The 17,316-nt window shown below is 38.3% G+C and overlaps 5 protein-coding genes across 9 annotated transcripts in view; 3 read left to right on the top strand and 2 right to left on the bottom strand.

Moving 5' to 3' along the window:
* LOC105174667 (DNA repair RAD52-like protein 1, mitochondrial) lies at positions 141 to 3,279 on the top strand. 2 transcript variants are annotated; one of them, XM_011096843.2, is made up of 4 exons: positions 141 to 549; positions 1,354 to 1,439; positions 1,534 to 1,628; positions 2,837 to 3,279. In XM_011096843.2, exons 1-4 carry the CDS (start codon positions 245 to 247, stop codon positions 2,978 to 2,980), a joined length of 630 nt encoding a protein of 209 aa, XP_011095145.1. In that variant the 5' UTR covers positions 141 to 244; the 3' UTR covers positions 2,981 to 3,279. The 2 variants fall into 2 exon arrangements, with proteins under 2 accessions (XP_011095145.1, XP_011095152.1); XM_011096850.2 differs by having other exon boundaries at positions 144 to 549; positions 1,402 to 1,439.
* LOC105174682 (RNA-binding protein 24) lies at positions 4,520 to 9,828 on the top strand. 3 transcript variants are annotated; one of them, XM_011096871.2, is made up of 7 exons: positions 4,520 to 4,776; positions 4,887 to 5,096; positions 5,256 to 5,388; positions 6,144 to 6,300; positions 7,015 to 7,051; positions 8,171 to 8,453; positions 8,580 to 9,828. In XM_011096871.2, exons 2-7 carry the CDS (start codon positions 4,914 to 4,916, stop codon positions 8,624 to 8,626), a joined length of 840 nt encoding a protein of 279 aa, XP_011095173.1. In that variant the 5' UTR covers positions 4,520 to 4,776; positions 4,887 to 4,913; the 3' UTR covers positions 8,627 to 9,828. The 3 variants fall into 3 exon arrangements, with proteins under 3 accessions (XP_011095173.1, XP_020547472.1, XP_011095164.1); XM_020691813.1 differs by having other exon boundaries at positions 4,521 to 4,780; positions 8,560 to 9,828; XM_011096862.2 differs by having other exon boundaries at positions 4,521 to 4,780.
* LOC105174695 (single-stranded DNA-bindig protein WHY2, mitochondrial) lies at positions 10,610 to 13,635 on the top strand. 2 transcript variants are annotated; one of them, XM_020691814.1, is made up of 8 exons: positions 10,610 to 10,822; positions 11,285 to 11,424; positions 11,519 to 11,616; positions 11,716 to 11,808; positions 11,932 to 12,026; positions 12,168 to 12,241; positions 12,489 to 12,577; positions 13,299 to 13,635. In XM_020691814.1, exons 1-8 carry the CDS (start codon positions 10,785 to 10,787, stop codon positions 13,413 to 13,415), a joined length of 744 nt encoding a protein of 247 aa, XP_020547473.1. In that variant the 5' UTR covers positions 10,610 to 10,784; the 3' UTR covers positions 13,416 to 13,635. The 2 variants fall into 2 exon arrangements, with proteins under 2 accessions (XP_020547473.1, XP_011095185.1); XM_011096883.2 differs by having other exon boundaries at positions 10,619 to 10,822; positions 11,309 to 11,424.
* Positions 13,844 to 15,656, bottom strand: LOC105174703 (phytolongin Phyl1.1). The gene has a single exon (XM_011096895.2). It carries the CDS (start codon positions 15,003 to 15,005, stop codon positions 14,136 to 14,138), a length of 870 nt encoding a protein of 289 aa, XP_011095197.1. The 5' UTR covers positions 15,006 to 15,656; the 3' UTR covers positions 13,844 to 14,135.
* Positions 15,876 to 17,316, bottom strand: part of LOC105174714 (RING-H2 finger protein ATL7) — a 3,066-nt gene continuing 1,625 nt past the window's right edge. Inside the window, exon 3 of the mRNA XM_011096905.2 lies at positions 15,876 to 16,509. Within this exon, the coding sequence (XP_011095207.1) occupies positions 16,272 to 16,509 (238 nt within the window). The 3' untranslated portion in view covers positions 15,876 to 16,271. The remainder of the gene's footprint in view (positions 16,510 to 17,316) is intronic.

Genomic DNA, 17,316 nt, shown 5'->3' on the forward strand with positions numbered 1-17,316 from the left:
AATTGCATCAAATTCCAATGAGATTAGCTATTCCATTGACCTCCACTCCAAAACGGCCCCTTGCGGAGCCCGATAAGCAACAAAAATGCTATTTCTGATTGTAATTAAATTTTTCACGAAATATGGAATTTCCGAGAACACGAGGGGGCAAACTGAAAGAATATGAAAGTCAGTCGCCACCCCGTCCCCCAAGCAAAGTGGTTTTTGGTTTTAAGGGTAAACCTTTAGGCGGAGTAGAGCAGAGATGGCAGGCGGTACTTCCTTATCAAAATTTGCTAAAAGTTATTGTTTGCGGTTGCACCGTAGTCATTTCTCTGCCAAACCCTTCTCCTCTTCTTCTTCTTCTTCTTCCTCCTCCTCTCCTCGTAACACCAGTAACAGTACTAAACTGCAGCAAGAAACAAATCTTGGACTTGAAGATGACGTCCCCGTCTCGGGAATAAGCAGACCTCTTTCCCACATTCTCAAAGAATTGAACAAGAAAGTGCCGGAATCCCTCCTCAGGCTCCGCACGGAACCTACTGGCGTCTCCGTCAAATACATCCCCTGGTTTTCCTCTCTTTCTCCCTCACCTTCTCTCTTTGTATAAATCAATTTATGTGTGGGTATGTGATTTGCCAACTTACCTCTTTCACGACTGAATCTATAGTGGTCGATTCTTGTGCACTTAAGACGGTTTGGGAGGTGAGAATAACAGCTTCCTTCAATTTGTTTGTATTTAGGAGCTTTTGTTTAACTGTCTCCAATATGCGGACTTCCGCATTGTGGGAGCAAAACACTTACCTACATCGAATATTATTTCATAACTAGGATTAATTCCAATGATAGCGTGCCATTATTCTCTGCATTTTGTATAAAAACACTTGGTGTAAGTAAAAGCTTTGTCATTTATAGTACCAATTAGGTTTTTGTTCAGTTTTCTTTTTATTTGGAGTTTTTGTTTTTCTATCGGAACAAATCAGCCATATCTCCTGCAGAAGGAAAAAAGAAAAAATCTTTGACATCTTTGACTTTTCGTTTATCAATGCTGAACTAATTGAATGCTGGATGTCATCATTTTAAGCTAATAGGATTTCTACTATCAAACAAATTAGTAAAATTGATTCATTGCTTCGCGCGAGAAATACAACAACTAAACTAGTGGCTGGTTATCTATCCTTTACTTTGTCATAGCTGTATGCACCTACATGGGAGACATATTTGTCTTTGTCTTTCCCAATGTATCACATGCGTGCTCATTAATGTAGACATACTAGGAAAGAGCTTAATACATAATCCTTCATTTCTGTTTAAAAGACTTTGTTCATCTGCATCCATTTCACTTGAGAATTTTTCGTTTTCCCAAGAGAGCAGTGTGGGAAAGGGCAATGTCATGCTACTATCAACTTCTATTCTTTGCAGGCACATAGTTAATCGGATAATGAACCTACATGCACCAGGTATGCTAGAGATCATTCTAGTTTTGTAGCATTAAGTGACCAAAATCTTACTTCAATAGTACATGCAAAGTTATTCAATTCCTTTCTGCTGTAGAATGGTCTGGTGAAGTCCGCAGCATAACTTATTCAGCTGATGGGAAATCTGTATCTGTTGTTTATCGTGTAACACTTTATGGGACTGATGCAGAGGTATGCTCTTTCCATTATGTTTTAAGTATACTTTTTTGTCTTGCTCATATGGATGATATGTTTAAAATTCCGATATTTTTTATTAGTAGCAAGGTCATAATATAATGACACTACCCAATTATTCTAACCTCGCAATGAAGAACTGATTTACTCTAGACCTGAAGATTGCACAAATTCTTTTATCTTATTTTCAATTAACTTGCTTGTTTAAATCACGGTGCAACTTGGATTCTTCAGGACAGTTTTATTATTTGTCGATCTATGTTGCCCTTAATTGAGAAATTCGAACATGCTTTCATAGGAAAAGATGATCTGGACTCCTGATTCGACATTAGAAGTATATTGATTATTCATTGAAACTCCAATAACCCATTTATCATATATTGAATCTTAATATATTGATTTTGATTGGTCATTTTAGGAAATCTTTTCCTAATTGCTGTCATGGCTCAGCCAATGAATTTTAGTCAAATACTAATTAAAAAAAAAGGCAGTTTACTCATTCATCTAAATTGTGACCAAAACTGAATAATGCCTAAATTATGGGTTGAAAAATGAGATTTTTGCCTCACATGAGCAGCATGTGAATTTTCCATCAAATATTTGGTGGAGGATGGAAACTGAGGAAGTTTACAGATAAAGGATTAAAATTGGATGGGGCCTCAATTATGGGCCGAATGATGCAAATTTTCCCCCTGTTACCAATGAAATTGAACATATGAATCTCTGATCAGATGAACATGAACCACCTTGCATTTTAATTAACCTGAACTGACTACTGTGATGGTGGATTTTATTTTTTCTTACTGCCAGTGTAATGTTTTCCATTTACTAGCAATATGCAAATTGATCAAATGTCTTTTCTGTATTAGTGTGTCATACAGTTTTACTGAACTTGTGGGTGCATGGTGCCTTCATGTGAGATAGGTCGATGTTTTCATGAAATAATTGTCCTAATATGTCAGTTAGGTTATGAGCAGTCTGCTAAAAGTCATACCACACCATTTAAATGCATACTCCTGCTCACCATCTCTTTCCAAGTTATCCTGAACACAAGAATTATGAGACTGTTTGATTTGTGTTAAAAGTTATTTGCCCAAGGTGGTTATTAGGCAAATTTCTCTGCCATGTCTTGTTTATATTAGCTGATCCCAACACTACAGAAATGTGGGACAAACTTATAATTGGATTCTTTCCATATGAACTAGATCTTTCGGGAATCAACAGGGACTGCTTCAATTAGTGAGCCAGGGTACGGGGATCCTGTGCAGAAGGCAGAAGCAATGGCATTTCGTCGAGCTTGTGCTCGCTTCGGGCTTGGACTGCATCTTTATCATGAAGACGTGGAATAGTGCAGTTGTAAGCTGGCGCTGTGGCAATTCTGCTTGGGATGTTGTATGTTTCTCGAGAGTTGAGGTCCCTTTTTCCATGAGGGCAATAGGGTCAGAGTGATTGAACCAGATGAAGTGTGTAATGAGTTTGGGTTGGTATAATTAATTCAGAGTTTAAAGCTTTTGAAGTTAGAGAATTGTAAGATAGCGGGCTGGCTCATATGGAGTTGAATTGGTTAAAAGTTTAATATTTGGTAGCAAATGCATGTGTTGACAAGAAAAGTGAACGAGTATAGATTATGAGAAATCTTGAAAACTAATCGGGATATTATTGTAATTAAAAGGTATATTGTTTGCATCCAAGAATTACATGGTCCAGTTGATGAACTTGGACAATTGACAGTGAGCGAGTACTACTTGTATTGCACATGATGGAGATCACAAGTGGGTTACTAGTACGGCTGGCAGTTACCAGAGACACAGAGGAAAGGGCGTCTATCTGTATACACACACACAGAGTCGTGTCATGTGAGTTGTAGTGTGGCGTAGATGAGTTTGTGGTCAAAAAGATAACAAGTTGGAGACAGCTTTAGGTTATTATTATAGGTGCAGTACTTTGCCAGATATGCTTGTTATATTGTATTGAAAATGAAATGAAAAAATAGTGGTGTAAATAATGAAATGTAGCATAGCATTACAAAATAAGTGCTTTTGGAAAAGATGAATGGGACTTTGAATATTCAAAAAATGGGTGGGTGGGTTTTTATATATGATAAAAACTGCTATTAGCCGGAGGCGGTTCTCTCGCCCCCCATCGCCCATCCCATACAATGCTAGTATTCGCTCAAACGCCCACAGTCACTCTTGACTTCACTTTGTAACATCCTTTGGTCTTTTTGTAAATACTTGCATTTTTTGAGGGCGATTCCTTTGCTTCTCACATACCAAGACCCATGGCAAACACAATAATGTCCGCCGGTGGCAAGACCAGCCTCCTTGCCTGCGCGTGCTCATTCCTCACTTTTATTTTCAAGGATAAAAATAAAATACATTCTCTATAGATATTTGCGTTTTACTATAATCATTCAATCCACTTCCAAATTGTATATCCCGAATTATCCTTTTGCATTCTTTTTTCTTGTTTCTCCATTCTAATTGCGCCAACCCTTACAGGTAATTTGAATTTTTTTTTTTGCAAATTAATATTTTATTTGGTATAACATTTCATATATACAAATAAAAGTCGTAGATATAAAAATATTTGTAATTTACATTTATGACATTATATAAAAAGAAATATAATGTGTAATATCAAGAATTTAAATTAGTATAGTTAAAGTTGAAAAGATCAAAATCATGCAGTACAGTGTTTTTTATTTGGTAGAAGAAATATAATTAGAAGTAGAGAAATTTGTTTAATGTACTTGGGGGATAATTTGTAAGTTGAAATGAGGAAGAGGGAGTTTGAAAAGGCGCGTGAGGAGCAAGGGATTAAATGTTAAAGAAGTGGGGACTACTGATATAGATATATATATATATGTATATAATTGATGTCCGTATTATGAGAGACTCTTTCCTTCTTTTTCTACCTTTATTATTATTATTATTATTATTATTATTGCTTTCTCTTCCCTCCATCTCCATCTCTCTTCTCCCATTTTTCACTCTCTCCAATCTTGTTTTGGTCCTCCCCTCCACTGCACTACTTCTGACCTAATTGTCTTTCAATCCCAACCAACACCAACACCAACCCCACCCCACTCCAGCTCCCCTCTCTGCGGTCGATCCATCGAGTCTAAATATATATACATATATAGGCAGGTAAGTTAATTATTGAAAACATGTATATATATAATCTTGATGATCTTGGTGTAAGGCCAAGGAATGAAAGTGAAACTGACTGAATTTGTACATGTGCATTTGACAGAGAAGAAGAAGAAGAAGATCATCAAAGATGACGAACATAGCAGGTGCAGGACAGTTCGGGGACACCACTTACACAAAGGTATTTGTTGGTGGGCTGGCATGGGAGACTCAAAAGGATACCATGAAGAAGTACTTTGAGCAGTTTGGTGAAATCTTGGAGGCAGTCGTCATCACAGACAAGACTACTGGAAGATCTAAAGGCTATGGATTTGTATTATAATTTCTTCTTCTTCTTCTTCTTCTGCAGCTTCGATCTATATATGATATGCACCTCCTATCTATCTATCTATCTATACATATCCAACATTTTCAATATTTATTAATAATTCTTTCTCATACATAATACATGCCGATGATGATCTGATATCAGGTGACTTTTCGAGAACCGGATGCAGCCATGAGAGCTTGTGTTGATGCTACTCCTGTGATCGATGGAAGGAGAGCTAATTGCAATCTTGCTTCTTTGGGTGTTCAGAGATCTAAGCCTTCTACCCCAAAGCATGGTAATTTTATTTTATTTTATGCATGAAATCTTCTACCCTTAATTATGATTCACACATCTCCCAACTCATCCTAATTAACCACTTTTATTATATATTAATGACTATACATGGTATACAAAATTAAGGAATTTTGATGAAATATTGGATCTGAGGGTGAGGATGGGCAGGTACATACCTACTACCTAGCTACCTGCACCCACCTTAATTTAACTGGAGATTATCCAACAAATTGTTGTTGTTGTTGGGGTTAATTAATGGAGATGAGCGAGAAGGAGTAGTGTCAGGTCTCAAGTCTCAACTCTTAAAACAACTTCTCAAGTCAAGTCAAGTGTAGTGTGCGTATACTAGTGTATAGTTGTTGGACACAGCTAGCGAGCGCATGTGATGATGAGGATGATGATGATGCAGTGTGTATATGTATATGTGTGTGTTTTAGAAAAGCATGACAGCTCATTTCTTCTTTTGCTTTTTGGGGTTGTGTGGTATATTTTTCTTGCTTTTGCTTTGGGAGTTTCCTTACTAGTAATAATGAGTGGTTGTCGACTACCTGTACTTGTACTATTCAATAAAGATGGAAAACCTAGGCTAGCTGCCTACTAATTGTCTTTCTGCCTGCTTATAATTTCCAATGCATTATACCCACACCCACCCATATATATGAATATTATGTATGTAATTTATAATTATATTAGCATAGAAAATGATTAACTTTAATTGTAATTCATGTGGTGAAAATGAAAATGAAAAATAAGCAGCAGCAGGAGGAGGAGGTGGTGGGAGGAACATAAGGGTGGTAGGTGGTGGTGGTTTTCATCAGGGAGCTGGAGCTGGAGCTGCTGGATTTCAGGGTTTTGCATCAACCTTCCCTCATTATTCCATTCAACAAGGCATTCCTTACAATCTTTATGCTGGGTACGTATGTATCTATATATATGTATGTTGCAGTTCATGTATATACTATAATGCATATATGATGCATGCATATTTGCTTCAGCTCTCCAATATTTGGGGTTTCTACCTGTATGTAATAATAATATTCACGCATGCTTCTCATATATATATATATATATATATGCTCGCTCAATCTCCCTCTCACCAATTCGATCAGGGTTTTCACACTACCCTTCATCATCATCATCATCATCTCCCTCGGCCCTCACATGCTTATCATTCCTCATTCTCTCTCTCACACACACAAAATTACACATACACATGCCTAATAATTACCAATTATGCTGTATGTATAATAGTTGATAACTGTATCTTGGACTACATTTCCTCTGCGCATGCATTATTATATGTTGTGCAACTGCTTTGGTGCCATTAATTAATAATACGTACTAATTAATTGGCCACCTGTGCACAGCACTCTATCTACGTACACTGCAGGTTTAATAATTATATCTTGTCAACCCCATCTATATGTATGTACGTATGTATACAGTATAAATATATATGTATGTATATATAACAGTCATCTGTTATAATTTTCACAACTCATATTTTGGTTTCTACGTATAATTAAATAAATATTGATGATTAATATAATATATACATATGGTCATGATGCTGATGATGATACTGATGCTGTCTTATTGTCCTTTGTAAAAACCTCCGATTTTTCAGGTACTCTCCATACTCGCCCGAATATGCTTACCCTACGGTTTGTACACAACTCATCTGATCCTTTTTCTTTTCTCGCTGTTTGCCTCTCCCACTTGGCCTCATTTCTACCCTTTCCCACACCATATATAATTATAATTACCTATATATTATTAATTACTACTACCTATACCCCACCTAATTATTATTAACTTAATCAAAAATTAATCTCCTTCTAATTATATATACAGTACGTTGATCCACCTAATATTAAGAATAAAAAATTGATTCCATTAATTATATGAGCATGCGAGCGGCTGTAAATCTTTCCTTGCTTTCACATATGTACCCACACACCCCCCCCCCCCCCCCGGCCCCCCCCCCCCCCCCCCCGACCAGGGAATAATCTCATTTCAATAAGTGAAAATAATTTGTTGCTCATGAAAATTGTGGTTCAGATCTAGTTTGATAAACACACCAACATTGTTATTTTTAAATGAAGAGGATTTTCATTTCAAAAGAAATCCAAGGCTTAATTATATATAAACAACATATGTACCTCTCTAGAAATTAAAATAATAATAATAATAAAATTAGAACAAGTAGGATAATTAATTTTGTTATTTGAGCTGAAATGCTTTGAAACATACAGAGATGATTCAGTGTGTTAATCTCTGGATGTTTAAATTATTAATTTCTACCACATTAATCCCGATTATGATGATTGATTAATGACAGATAACATACAACAAACACATTTCCCATTAATTTACACTTTCCAAAAATGAATACTACTCTCTTAATCAGACTCTCACTCCATCATCACTTGTAGACAAAGTAACGCTTGATCAGGCTCAATCTTGTTTGCTAAATAAAACAATAAAAAGAAAAGTGCAATATTAATTTGTAGAGGCGGAGAATTCCTTGTTTGAAGGCCTCCTGCATTATTTGTGGATTGTAAGCTATTCCTAATTATGTCTAGCTACTACTGGAAAAGATAAAACTTATTAATCAACTCAAGACTAATAATACAGTACTATTTCACTTTAATTAGTAATAGATCCCCCCCTCTCTCTCTCTCTCTATATATATATATATGTTATTAGCTACCTTATGCATAAATAATTACGAGCAAGAATTGTCACAAAAAAATTCTAAATATCACATGTTCTTTGTTTAGAGCTACTATGGTGTGTATGGAGGCGGCAGCCCACAGTATCCATTGTACGGAACTGGGAGTACTGGTGGACTTCTCTCAAGTGCTGCTGCTTACTACCCTTATCTGAACCTGAGCAGCGAGGGCACGGGAGGAGCGGCAGCCTACTCTGCCAGCCAGGGTTATGCCGGTGGCCTTCAGTATCCCCACCACCTCTTCCAGTATTCAGCAATCAACTCAACTGCCATTTACCCCCCACATTATGGCACCCCTGTATCTCTTGCCCCCCCAACTCCACTTCAATCAGGTTTGTGTCTCTATTACAACACCCCTTCTTTATTTCTTAATTACGTCTATCCCGTGCTGCAGAGTTTGCAACATGTGCTACCCCGGGGTACTAATATCTTTGACAGTTTGCTTTGCCGTGCCGCAGGCATAACCATGACTCTCCACGCACCAATACCAATACCTCATCGTTGAGAGACTCATGCCAATTATGATGGAGATTCATTCTTCCAATTATTCACTTCATCTACTGCATGCGTACCTTTGGCCTAACCATGGTTCTCTTTCTACTTCTATAGCTGTCTCTCTCTCTTTCTCTTGCTCGCACCCGGCCCATGCCTGTGGCATTTGGCCGTATCCAAACATGGGAGAGCCCCCCGTAGGGGTTATGTCCAAAAGTTTTGGACCCATCTCTATTTCATCACTTCTCTTTGTAGGAAAGGTTCCTACTAGAGAATGGAATTTGCATGCATATGTGCATCTTGTCCCCCAACTCAAGCCTCACTTATCAAGGCAAAGTTGGTTGTCATAGAATTTGTCTCTTCAGCCCTGGAAAGGCTGAGCAAGACAATATCATTTTGAAATTCTGCCCTGGAAAGGCAAATCAAACAATCATTTTTATTCAAGTTTGTCAAATACTAGTATATTTTGTCAGTCTTCCATTTTCAAAATGTTGATCTTGAAATGGCTAATCCTTTCAAAATTGTAGATGGCAGATGTAGATCAGGAAATCAGGGCAGGGAATGCCCCAGATTTTGTTTATGATAACGTACCCTAGTCTCAGGATTTTAAAAACTCTGACTAGTAATAGATTTTTCTTGTTTGCAATTTCTAAAACTGTGTGTAGTAAGAAATGGATCATCTCTTCTTAGGGAAAGGGAGGTGATCTTTATGCGTCCTGTTTTGGTTTTATGTATAATATATTTCAGTCGTGGGCCAAACTTTTGGAGTTGAAGCCCTGCCCTGCAACACAAGAATGCTTAGGACTTTTTTCTTGTAGGGATGTTAGCCTTTTTCACTTACCTACCTTGTTAGAAGCTCCACAAAATGGTTTTGGAGTTTCAATGCATAGGAAGTTACCCTTGGATATTTTTGCTCTCTTGGGGTTCTTCTAAATTGACACATCAACCATGGTTAGGACTCTGGTCGTCTTCATCTTTGCGCCCATCTCTCTCTCTCTCTCTCTCCAAGAACACTTTTATGTTGCAAGTACCGGAACTACTTGACGATGCTCTTTCTATTAAGTGTTATGGTTTGTAATTGTAAACTAGGAAGAAGGAAGGAGGACCATTTCTGTTCAAGTAATTCAGCCACTGGTTGTTATTTCTGAGTCTGACTGATGTCTCCCCTTTGATTATGCACATTATAATATTCTCTAAATCCTTTTATGCTTTCAACATTATTGTCCATACTGTCAACTGCTAGATTGCAGAAAAGTGTTGCATATGTAGATACATGGTGATGAGTTGTACAATCTTGAAGCTCCTGCTCCAGCGAGCCGGGATCACTGAAAGAACACAAGATGTCTTTCAAGACAGGGAACGCAACCAAATTTAAGATAGACGCATACATTACAGATAGGTTAGATAATTGTAAACCTGGCTGCATCAAACACGGCAATCAATTCCCCCAAACGGCCTTCCAAATCCAACACAGGTTCCGGGCAACCAGTTGCATCAACCTAAGGGTGGGAGCTCCCCTGTTCAGTTAATAGAAAGACATGCATGCTACAACTTGATAGACCAACGATGCGCATGTTTACTGTTATACAATATATATTGGATTTGGAAAGGCACCTGAGTAGTCATCATCTTTTATTCTTCCAGTTCCCCAAAACTGTTTGTCACAAATGCATGGGCGCATGTAATAAGAACAAACAAACACAAGTTAAAAATGGTTTGGGATCCGATACTCCCTTCAAAGGGTTGTTTTTGAATTGGAGCTGCAAGTTTTTGAAGTGAGACACGGGTTTTAAGCGTCAAGAGCCAGAGACGGATAAGGCTATTATATATAATGTCTGCCCCACTCAATGGAGATAAAGAATTTCATCCATCCTTTATTATAATTTGAAGGACTAAAATCGTGTTGATGTCATTCTTAAGGGACCAAAAGTGAAAATTTCTCCTCCTCAGTAATTAATAATTTCTTAATTTATGGGGGACCAAAAGTGAAAATTCACCTCAATAATTAACAATTAATACAATTTGTGTGCCTCGAAAGAGATGGAAAAAAGAAAATGAGCGGGCTGTCGTAATTTTCTCGCATAAAGGGCAGCCTCGTTGGACCTGGACACGCATTCATCCTTCTCTATCGGCGGAAGAAGAGAGCAAGACTGCCTGTGGTCGCCAACGCCATGTTGAAGCTGTCGAGGCTGCTTCTGCACTCCTCAAGGTAAGTCCTTTATCTGTTTCTGCCCTCACTTAAAACCCTGCTCTACTGTTTTTCTCTCTTCATTTTTCTTCCTTTTGAAAATATGCTGAATACATCTACAGTCGCAATATCCCATACTTTGAGGCATATGTTTATGCCATATATTCCATTAGGTGTTTGACTTATTTCCTAGCTTAATCTTACATTGACTGTATGGGTTCCATGTTCGGGGTTTATGGTTTGAATAAAGGGTCTCCTTTTTCAGATACAAGATTTTATTTTTAAGTGAATTCTAAACTCCAGTGGGCTATCTATTTGCATAGCCAGTGATAGACATACCTTCAACCACAAGCCTTAGTTGTTTCAGAAAATAGTAACATATCTAACATTATAGAGTCTTTGCTGTTTCCTTAGTCTAGTAGGTCTTCAAGAGGGAAACCATATTGTTTCCTAGTCTGTATTATCAAATTATGATCGTTTAAGGTATTTAGTTCCACAATGGAACAGAGATCCATTGTCCCAAAAGAGTCTGTTCAGAGAAGCTACTGGTGACTTCAAATTATTGCGTGGCATTACCACCCAGACTGTGATGTCTTCTGCTATGCAAAGTTCTGCTCGTGATGGTATCAGATTGTTTCATCATTTAATATCCACCCCCCTCCCCCCACCTAAAGTGAATTTATCGTTCTGATGATTCTGCACTTTTTGTGTCTTAAGGAAATTCTGCAGTGAAAATATTTGCACCTTATTCAATTTACAAGGGCAAAGCTGCGCTATCTGCTGATCCTCGTCTTCCAACTTTTAGTAAATTGGAAGTATGATCCAAATGACAAAATTATAGTTATTATAACCACGGAAGATTTCTCTATCCCCTCTGATGCTAACAGCTTTGTTTTTCCACCCCTCTTTTGTAGTCTGGAGGTTACAGAGTCGAACGCCGTGGTGTTATTATGTTGACATTCTGGCCTGCTATTGGTGAGCGCAAGTACGACTGGGACAAGAGGCAGGTAATCTCTTTACTTATTCACCAATAGTTAATTAGCTTTTCTTTTCCTCGATTATCTGCTTCTCAATGTTAATATTGCTGGAATATTCTCTGGCTTGTCTAAGTATTCTTATGCACACTGCAGGTATTTGCTTTGTCCGCAACAGAGGTTGGATCCTTGATCAGTTTGGGTTCAAAAGATTCATGTGAATTCTTCCATGATCCATCCATGTTATCAAGGTTTATTTTCTGTTTGTTTCTGTATTGTCTGATTCCTTCTGAATATTTTATGATCTGTTGTTCCCAAGTTCTTGACTTATTTTTTCCTAACATACTATAGTTTAGTGTAAGTTGTGTAATTAATTTGATTTTAATCCACAGTAATGCAGGTCAAGTTAGAAAGAGTTTATCAATTAAAGCACATGTTGATGGGAGTGGTTACTTTATTAGTCTGAGTAAGTACCTTTTCGTTATGTGGATGCTGTCGAACCAAATATTTGTCTTCATGAACATTGTGTACTGAACTTGACAGCTGTATTGTTATTTGCTTGAATTAAACAGAAAGTTCATCTCTCACGCCAAATAGAAATGACTAAATAAAATTTTGTATTAGTGATTATGACCCCTGTCTTCTTTACTTAATTGAATTTTCAATGAAGTACCTAATTGATTCTTAACATTGAACATGTTTTTGCTTTGTAGGTGTTGTCAATAATATCCTGAAAACAAATGATCGGTTTGTTGTTCCTGTCACTACTGCCGAATTTGCAGTCATGCGAACAGCTTTCACTGTACGACATTATCTATGATTATGGTTTTTTTTTTTTTCCCTTTTTTGTCCTTTTCATGATCTGGTAGCTGAAGGACTTGTCTTGAGGATAAATTGCAAAAACTATACTGTTGCATTCGTTATGGTTTGTAGATTCTTGGCATATGCACCCAGCACCTAGAGCATTCACTCTCAGCACTACTCAAGTCTATTTCTGCTTCTGATATGTAAAAAAAAAAAAAAAAAAGGAGAACATGAATTGCTGCCCTTCCTTGTATGCGCAAGAGAAAAAACATCCTATGAGATAATATGGGCATTGGTTTGCTATTGCACAATGTTTGCCATCCATTAAATGTTGATTTCATTCCATTGTAGAGAAACCACGAATAGAAGTATGGAATATAGGGGAGGATTCGAATTTGTGGGGGTAATTAATGGTATTGGTGGTAGTCAGATTATAAGGTGCCTCCATGTGTGTAATTATTGCAGTGAAATTGGGGATGCCTGCTCAATGCAGCTAAATACTATGCGATATGCGTAGATGCTTCCTATAGTACATTCTGAAATTATTTGTCAGTTGCAAATTCTATGGTACTTTTAATTTGCTTGCCTGTTGTGTCTCCTGGAAGATGAAGAGATCGTCTCATGTGACAAATTATATCAGTTGTTCCGAGCTTTACGGTGAGGGATACTCATTTCCTTTGGCCACGTTGCCTCTGATTATTGATTTCCTTTGTTTGCAGTTTGCTTTGCCTCACATCATGGGTTGGGACCAATATACCAATCAGCTTCCACATGGCGCCAATCAAAGTTCACCTAAGGCAGTTCATGAACTTCAGAGCTCTGAGTGGGATAGATGAGCTTTCTGTGCATATTCTCTGTCTATGGATGGAAGGATTGCTCGTTTTTTAATTAATGTTCTCACTCCTTTGGCACAAATGATAGTTCCTTTGCTGCCAATTTCTCCTAGGGTTGAATTTTAATGAACACATTTTAGTCACAATGCTTCATGTGTAGGCATCGTCCGTGGTTGCTATTTCTAAAATCTATAAATTCCTTTTGCAGTAATTGCACTTTGAATCTGGTAACGTAGGTAGTGTGGTTTCTGACTACTTTGATGTCTTCCTACAATCATTTATCATGGATGTGGCCTACTTTAGGGGTTTTTGTTTGCCCAATGCTATTGGTATAGCATAAATATCATGAACTGACTTTGGGAAAACAGGTATCATCATTAGGTACGATCTGGAATTCCGCATGCATGTGAGATGCCATTGTTTTTTGGGGAGAAAAAGTTAATATCCTGTAGGAGAGAAATAGGTTCCACAGGCCCCCTCCCTCTTTTACACAAAAAGTAACAGTGAAAAAGTTTCACAAGGAAATGCAGCAGGATCTGATTTCAGTTTGCTAACATCCAGTAAAAGCAATCAAAAGCGGGGATTACAGATATTTACAATGTGCTCAACAAGCTCCCAAGAATGTAAAGTAGCTACCATGCCAGCTATTGTAGCAGACCAATCATCACCATGACTGCAAATCTTAACATGGTCCGACTTCCAGTCTAGGCGGTAAAGGAGTTTTCAGCGAATGCACGCCATACCATGGCATATAATTAACCAAATTATGAATAGAACAAGACAGACTGCCGCATCAATGGCAAGGACAATCCGTACTTGGCGACACCACTTCTTTTGCAGATTTTGAGAGCCAGATTTAATCCTTGTTGAACTAAATTCCTTCCGCATTGGAGAAGCTGATGATGTTCCTTGGCTGCTGGAATTGAGCAGTCCTGAATCAATCTTCACACCTCTATCCGTTGATCTCCTGTGCTCCTCCATCTCAGTGTCTCTCACAGTCACAGCAATTACATGATCCTTCATTTTCTTCTTCTCTTGTTTGCTAGGCTTTCCCAGCAGTGGGGCTTTTGTTGAAGAACCAGTTTCAATGTGGCCGTTGGCATTATTACATGGCGAAAGTGCGAGCTCTCCTTCATATGGTAAAGGTAAAGCATTCTGTGCAGGCCAGCAGTCCGTGGTGCCAGTCCCTGAGGGTGAGAGTGAGAGACGCTCTAGCGAGGCAACCAAGCGAGTTACAGCAGGAAGCAATTGTTCTTGCAAACAGAGTGAAGTGTTGAGACTTGACACACTTGTGGTAGAGCCCCTTTTACCAACCATCCTGAATTGATCCCTCAATTTCTCAAGGAAGCCAAGAACTTGTGAGTTGCTAAGACTCCGATTCACTATGGCAAAATAGACATACCCGTCGTCCATCAGAAACCCAAAAGTTGTTTTACCCGTGGTTTGAAAATACCATCGGTGAAAAGGAGGAGTTCTCTCCAAGCACAATGCAGCCAAGTCTTCAATCCCATGGTCTCCACTATTATAAGCGTAAAGAACTCGGGCCCCCTTGGAAACACAGCAGTAAGAAACAGTACTTTTAACAGGATCCATATATGGAAAGACCAGAAGCAATCTCCGAAAGAAATGAGGGCCGCGAAAAAGAAATTTAATTTTTCCGGCAGCACACAAACAATGACATCAAGTCGGCCGGCTGGTGAATCTTGTGACTCTAATCTAAACAATCAGTAGTTGGCAAAACAAGAACCCAACAAATTCTTCAATCACAGCGACGAAAAGTAATCCGAGGGCTACAATCTCGTCACCTACGGGTTCAAAAGCATAAAAAAAGTACCAAAACAATCCTTCGGCCAAGTATTCCAAGTCGAGAATGAATTCTTTCATACTTGGTCAAAAAGGTTCTTTCCAGCAAACAGACATCAAAAACAGCGGTGAGAAGGGGAAGATTCACGAAGATTTATGTGGGGGTCGAAGAGATTCCCAAAGAAAGCGAATTAAAAAGTTGTGATCTTGGATAAGATGAGGAATGAATAGGGAGAAGGTAGTGGTGAATCAGGATTCATTCACGAACAGACATGCGAGACTTTGAAGTGGTATACCTTAACTGCAGTGACAGCTGTGCAGATGTGTATGTATCTAAGAGAAAAGTCAAAGGGATGGAGATTAAGATTTATTTATTATTAGTACTGTACAGATGTGTATGTATGTGGTAAGGTAGAGAGGAGAGAGGGAGAGAGAGAGAGAGAGAAGCTGAGGAACAGAACAGAGACAGAGTAGTCGGCAGTGGTGATGTCCTCTGTCTTCTGACTTGAAGATATTATATGAAGTCTTTTACGAGATCCTTAGGGTGGTTTGTAAGATGGATTGGTTTACTATATGTATGACCATCAATTCATTACTAAATGATCCATCCATTTACAAAACAAGGAATATTTCTTGTTTGATGCTACTTAGTACAAAATAAGCAGAAGAGAATGGAGTTTTTATCGTTGGACAGTCTCACTTAACCTTTAACCAGACACTTCCCTCAACTCCCACTGCTTAACATCATCTTTCTTTCAATTCTTGAAAAATACAACTCAGTATATCTTCTACATCAACTGAGCTAGTTATTCTATGCACGCCTCCTCCATTCCCTGAAAATCTGGCCAAAAAAAGTAAATAAAATAGTTGTCTACAGTCCACTACACACATTTCTCAAACCAAATTGATTACAATTCCTGAGACCTATTACCAATAGCAGTTTGCAGTATCCTTCACATTCTCCATATCCCTTTCCAACTAATTGCATTCTGCATTTCTATTCCTTTCACCAATAGGCCGAACAACTCTTTCGTCTCCCTCCACAAGCTATCAAGGTTATTGACTAGTTTGAGGATCTTCATCACAAGTCCCGCCATCAGTTTCCACGCGACTATCTGGTACTCCATGTGCGCAAGGACTTTTAGTGGAAGCAAGGAGAGATTTGCGACAAAGTGGACAAGTGGTATGCGTGGCCAGCCACAGGTCGATGCAGTCCATGTGGAACGTATGCCCGCAGGACGGTATCTGCTGAAGTCTATCCTCTGCTTGGTAATCACCAAGGCAAACTGAGCATCTACCATTACAAACAATGAATTTCATTACAAAATACTGGAGGAAGCTTGACCAGACACGTGAACAAATAATCATACTACGAATCATATCATGCAGTATATATTAAGTAAACCCCAGATTCAAATGGCAGCTTAAGATCATCTGTAAGACAAAAATTCTCTCCAAGGTTTCCATACAAGTATATCTATTACTTGCATTGGTAACAACGACATAAACCATGATGCAGCTCAACCATTACAATTTTGCAAGACAGTTACAAGTTACACCTGCTGACCTTAACTGATGACAAATGCAGCCCCATAGAACTAAGGAACCCTTACAAAATTCTTTACGTTTACTTCCCAGGCAAGAACAGTTTTTTCATTGACAAGTACTGACATCACAACCCTTTCTCACGGTTTCACAACACATCGGCGAAATGGAGATGCTGTGGATCATAGGTGCTCCTATTCTTCAGTATTAAGCTCTGAATTTAACAAAACCAAAAGTACACCCTCTGAACAAAAGCATGGAAAAAAATTATGGAAACAACAGATGTTATCATCTATGATAAATTGGCATCTCTTCCTTAGCATTTTCAAATATTAAAAGAAGCCTCAATCCGTTATAGGAGCCGAGCAGTATTGTTTCTAATAAATACTTGCCAATGACATCCACAGCATACTTCAACATTTAGCTCATGCAATGCCCCCAATCCCTAGCCCCCTTCAAAAACATATAAAGAAATAAAACAAGAAAGCAAGATTGGAAGGCAAAAGGGAAGAGAAAAGAAAATGAAAGAGAGAGGGGGGGGGGGGGAAAAAAAAAA

This window comes from Sesamum indicum, linkage group LG2 (assembly GCF_000512975.1).
Source record: "Sesamum indicum cultivar Zhongzhi No. 13 linkage group LG2, S_indicum_v1.0, whole genome shotgun sequence".
In the NCBI taxonomy this organism is placed as follows: Eukaryota; Viridiplantae; Streptophyta; class Magnoliopsida; order Lamiales; family Pedaliaceae; genus Sesamum; species Sesamum indicum.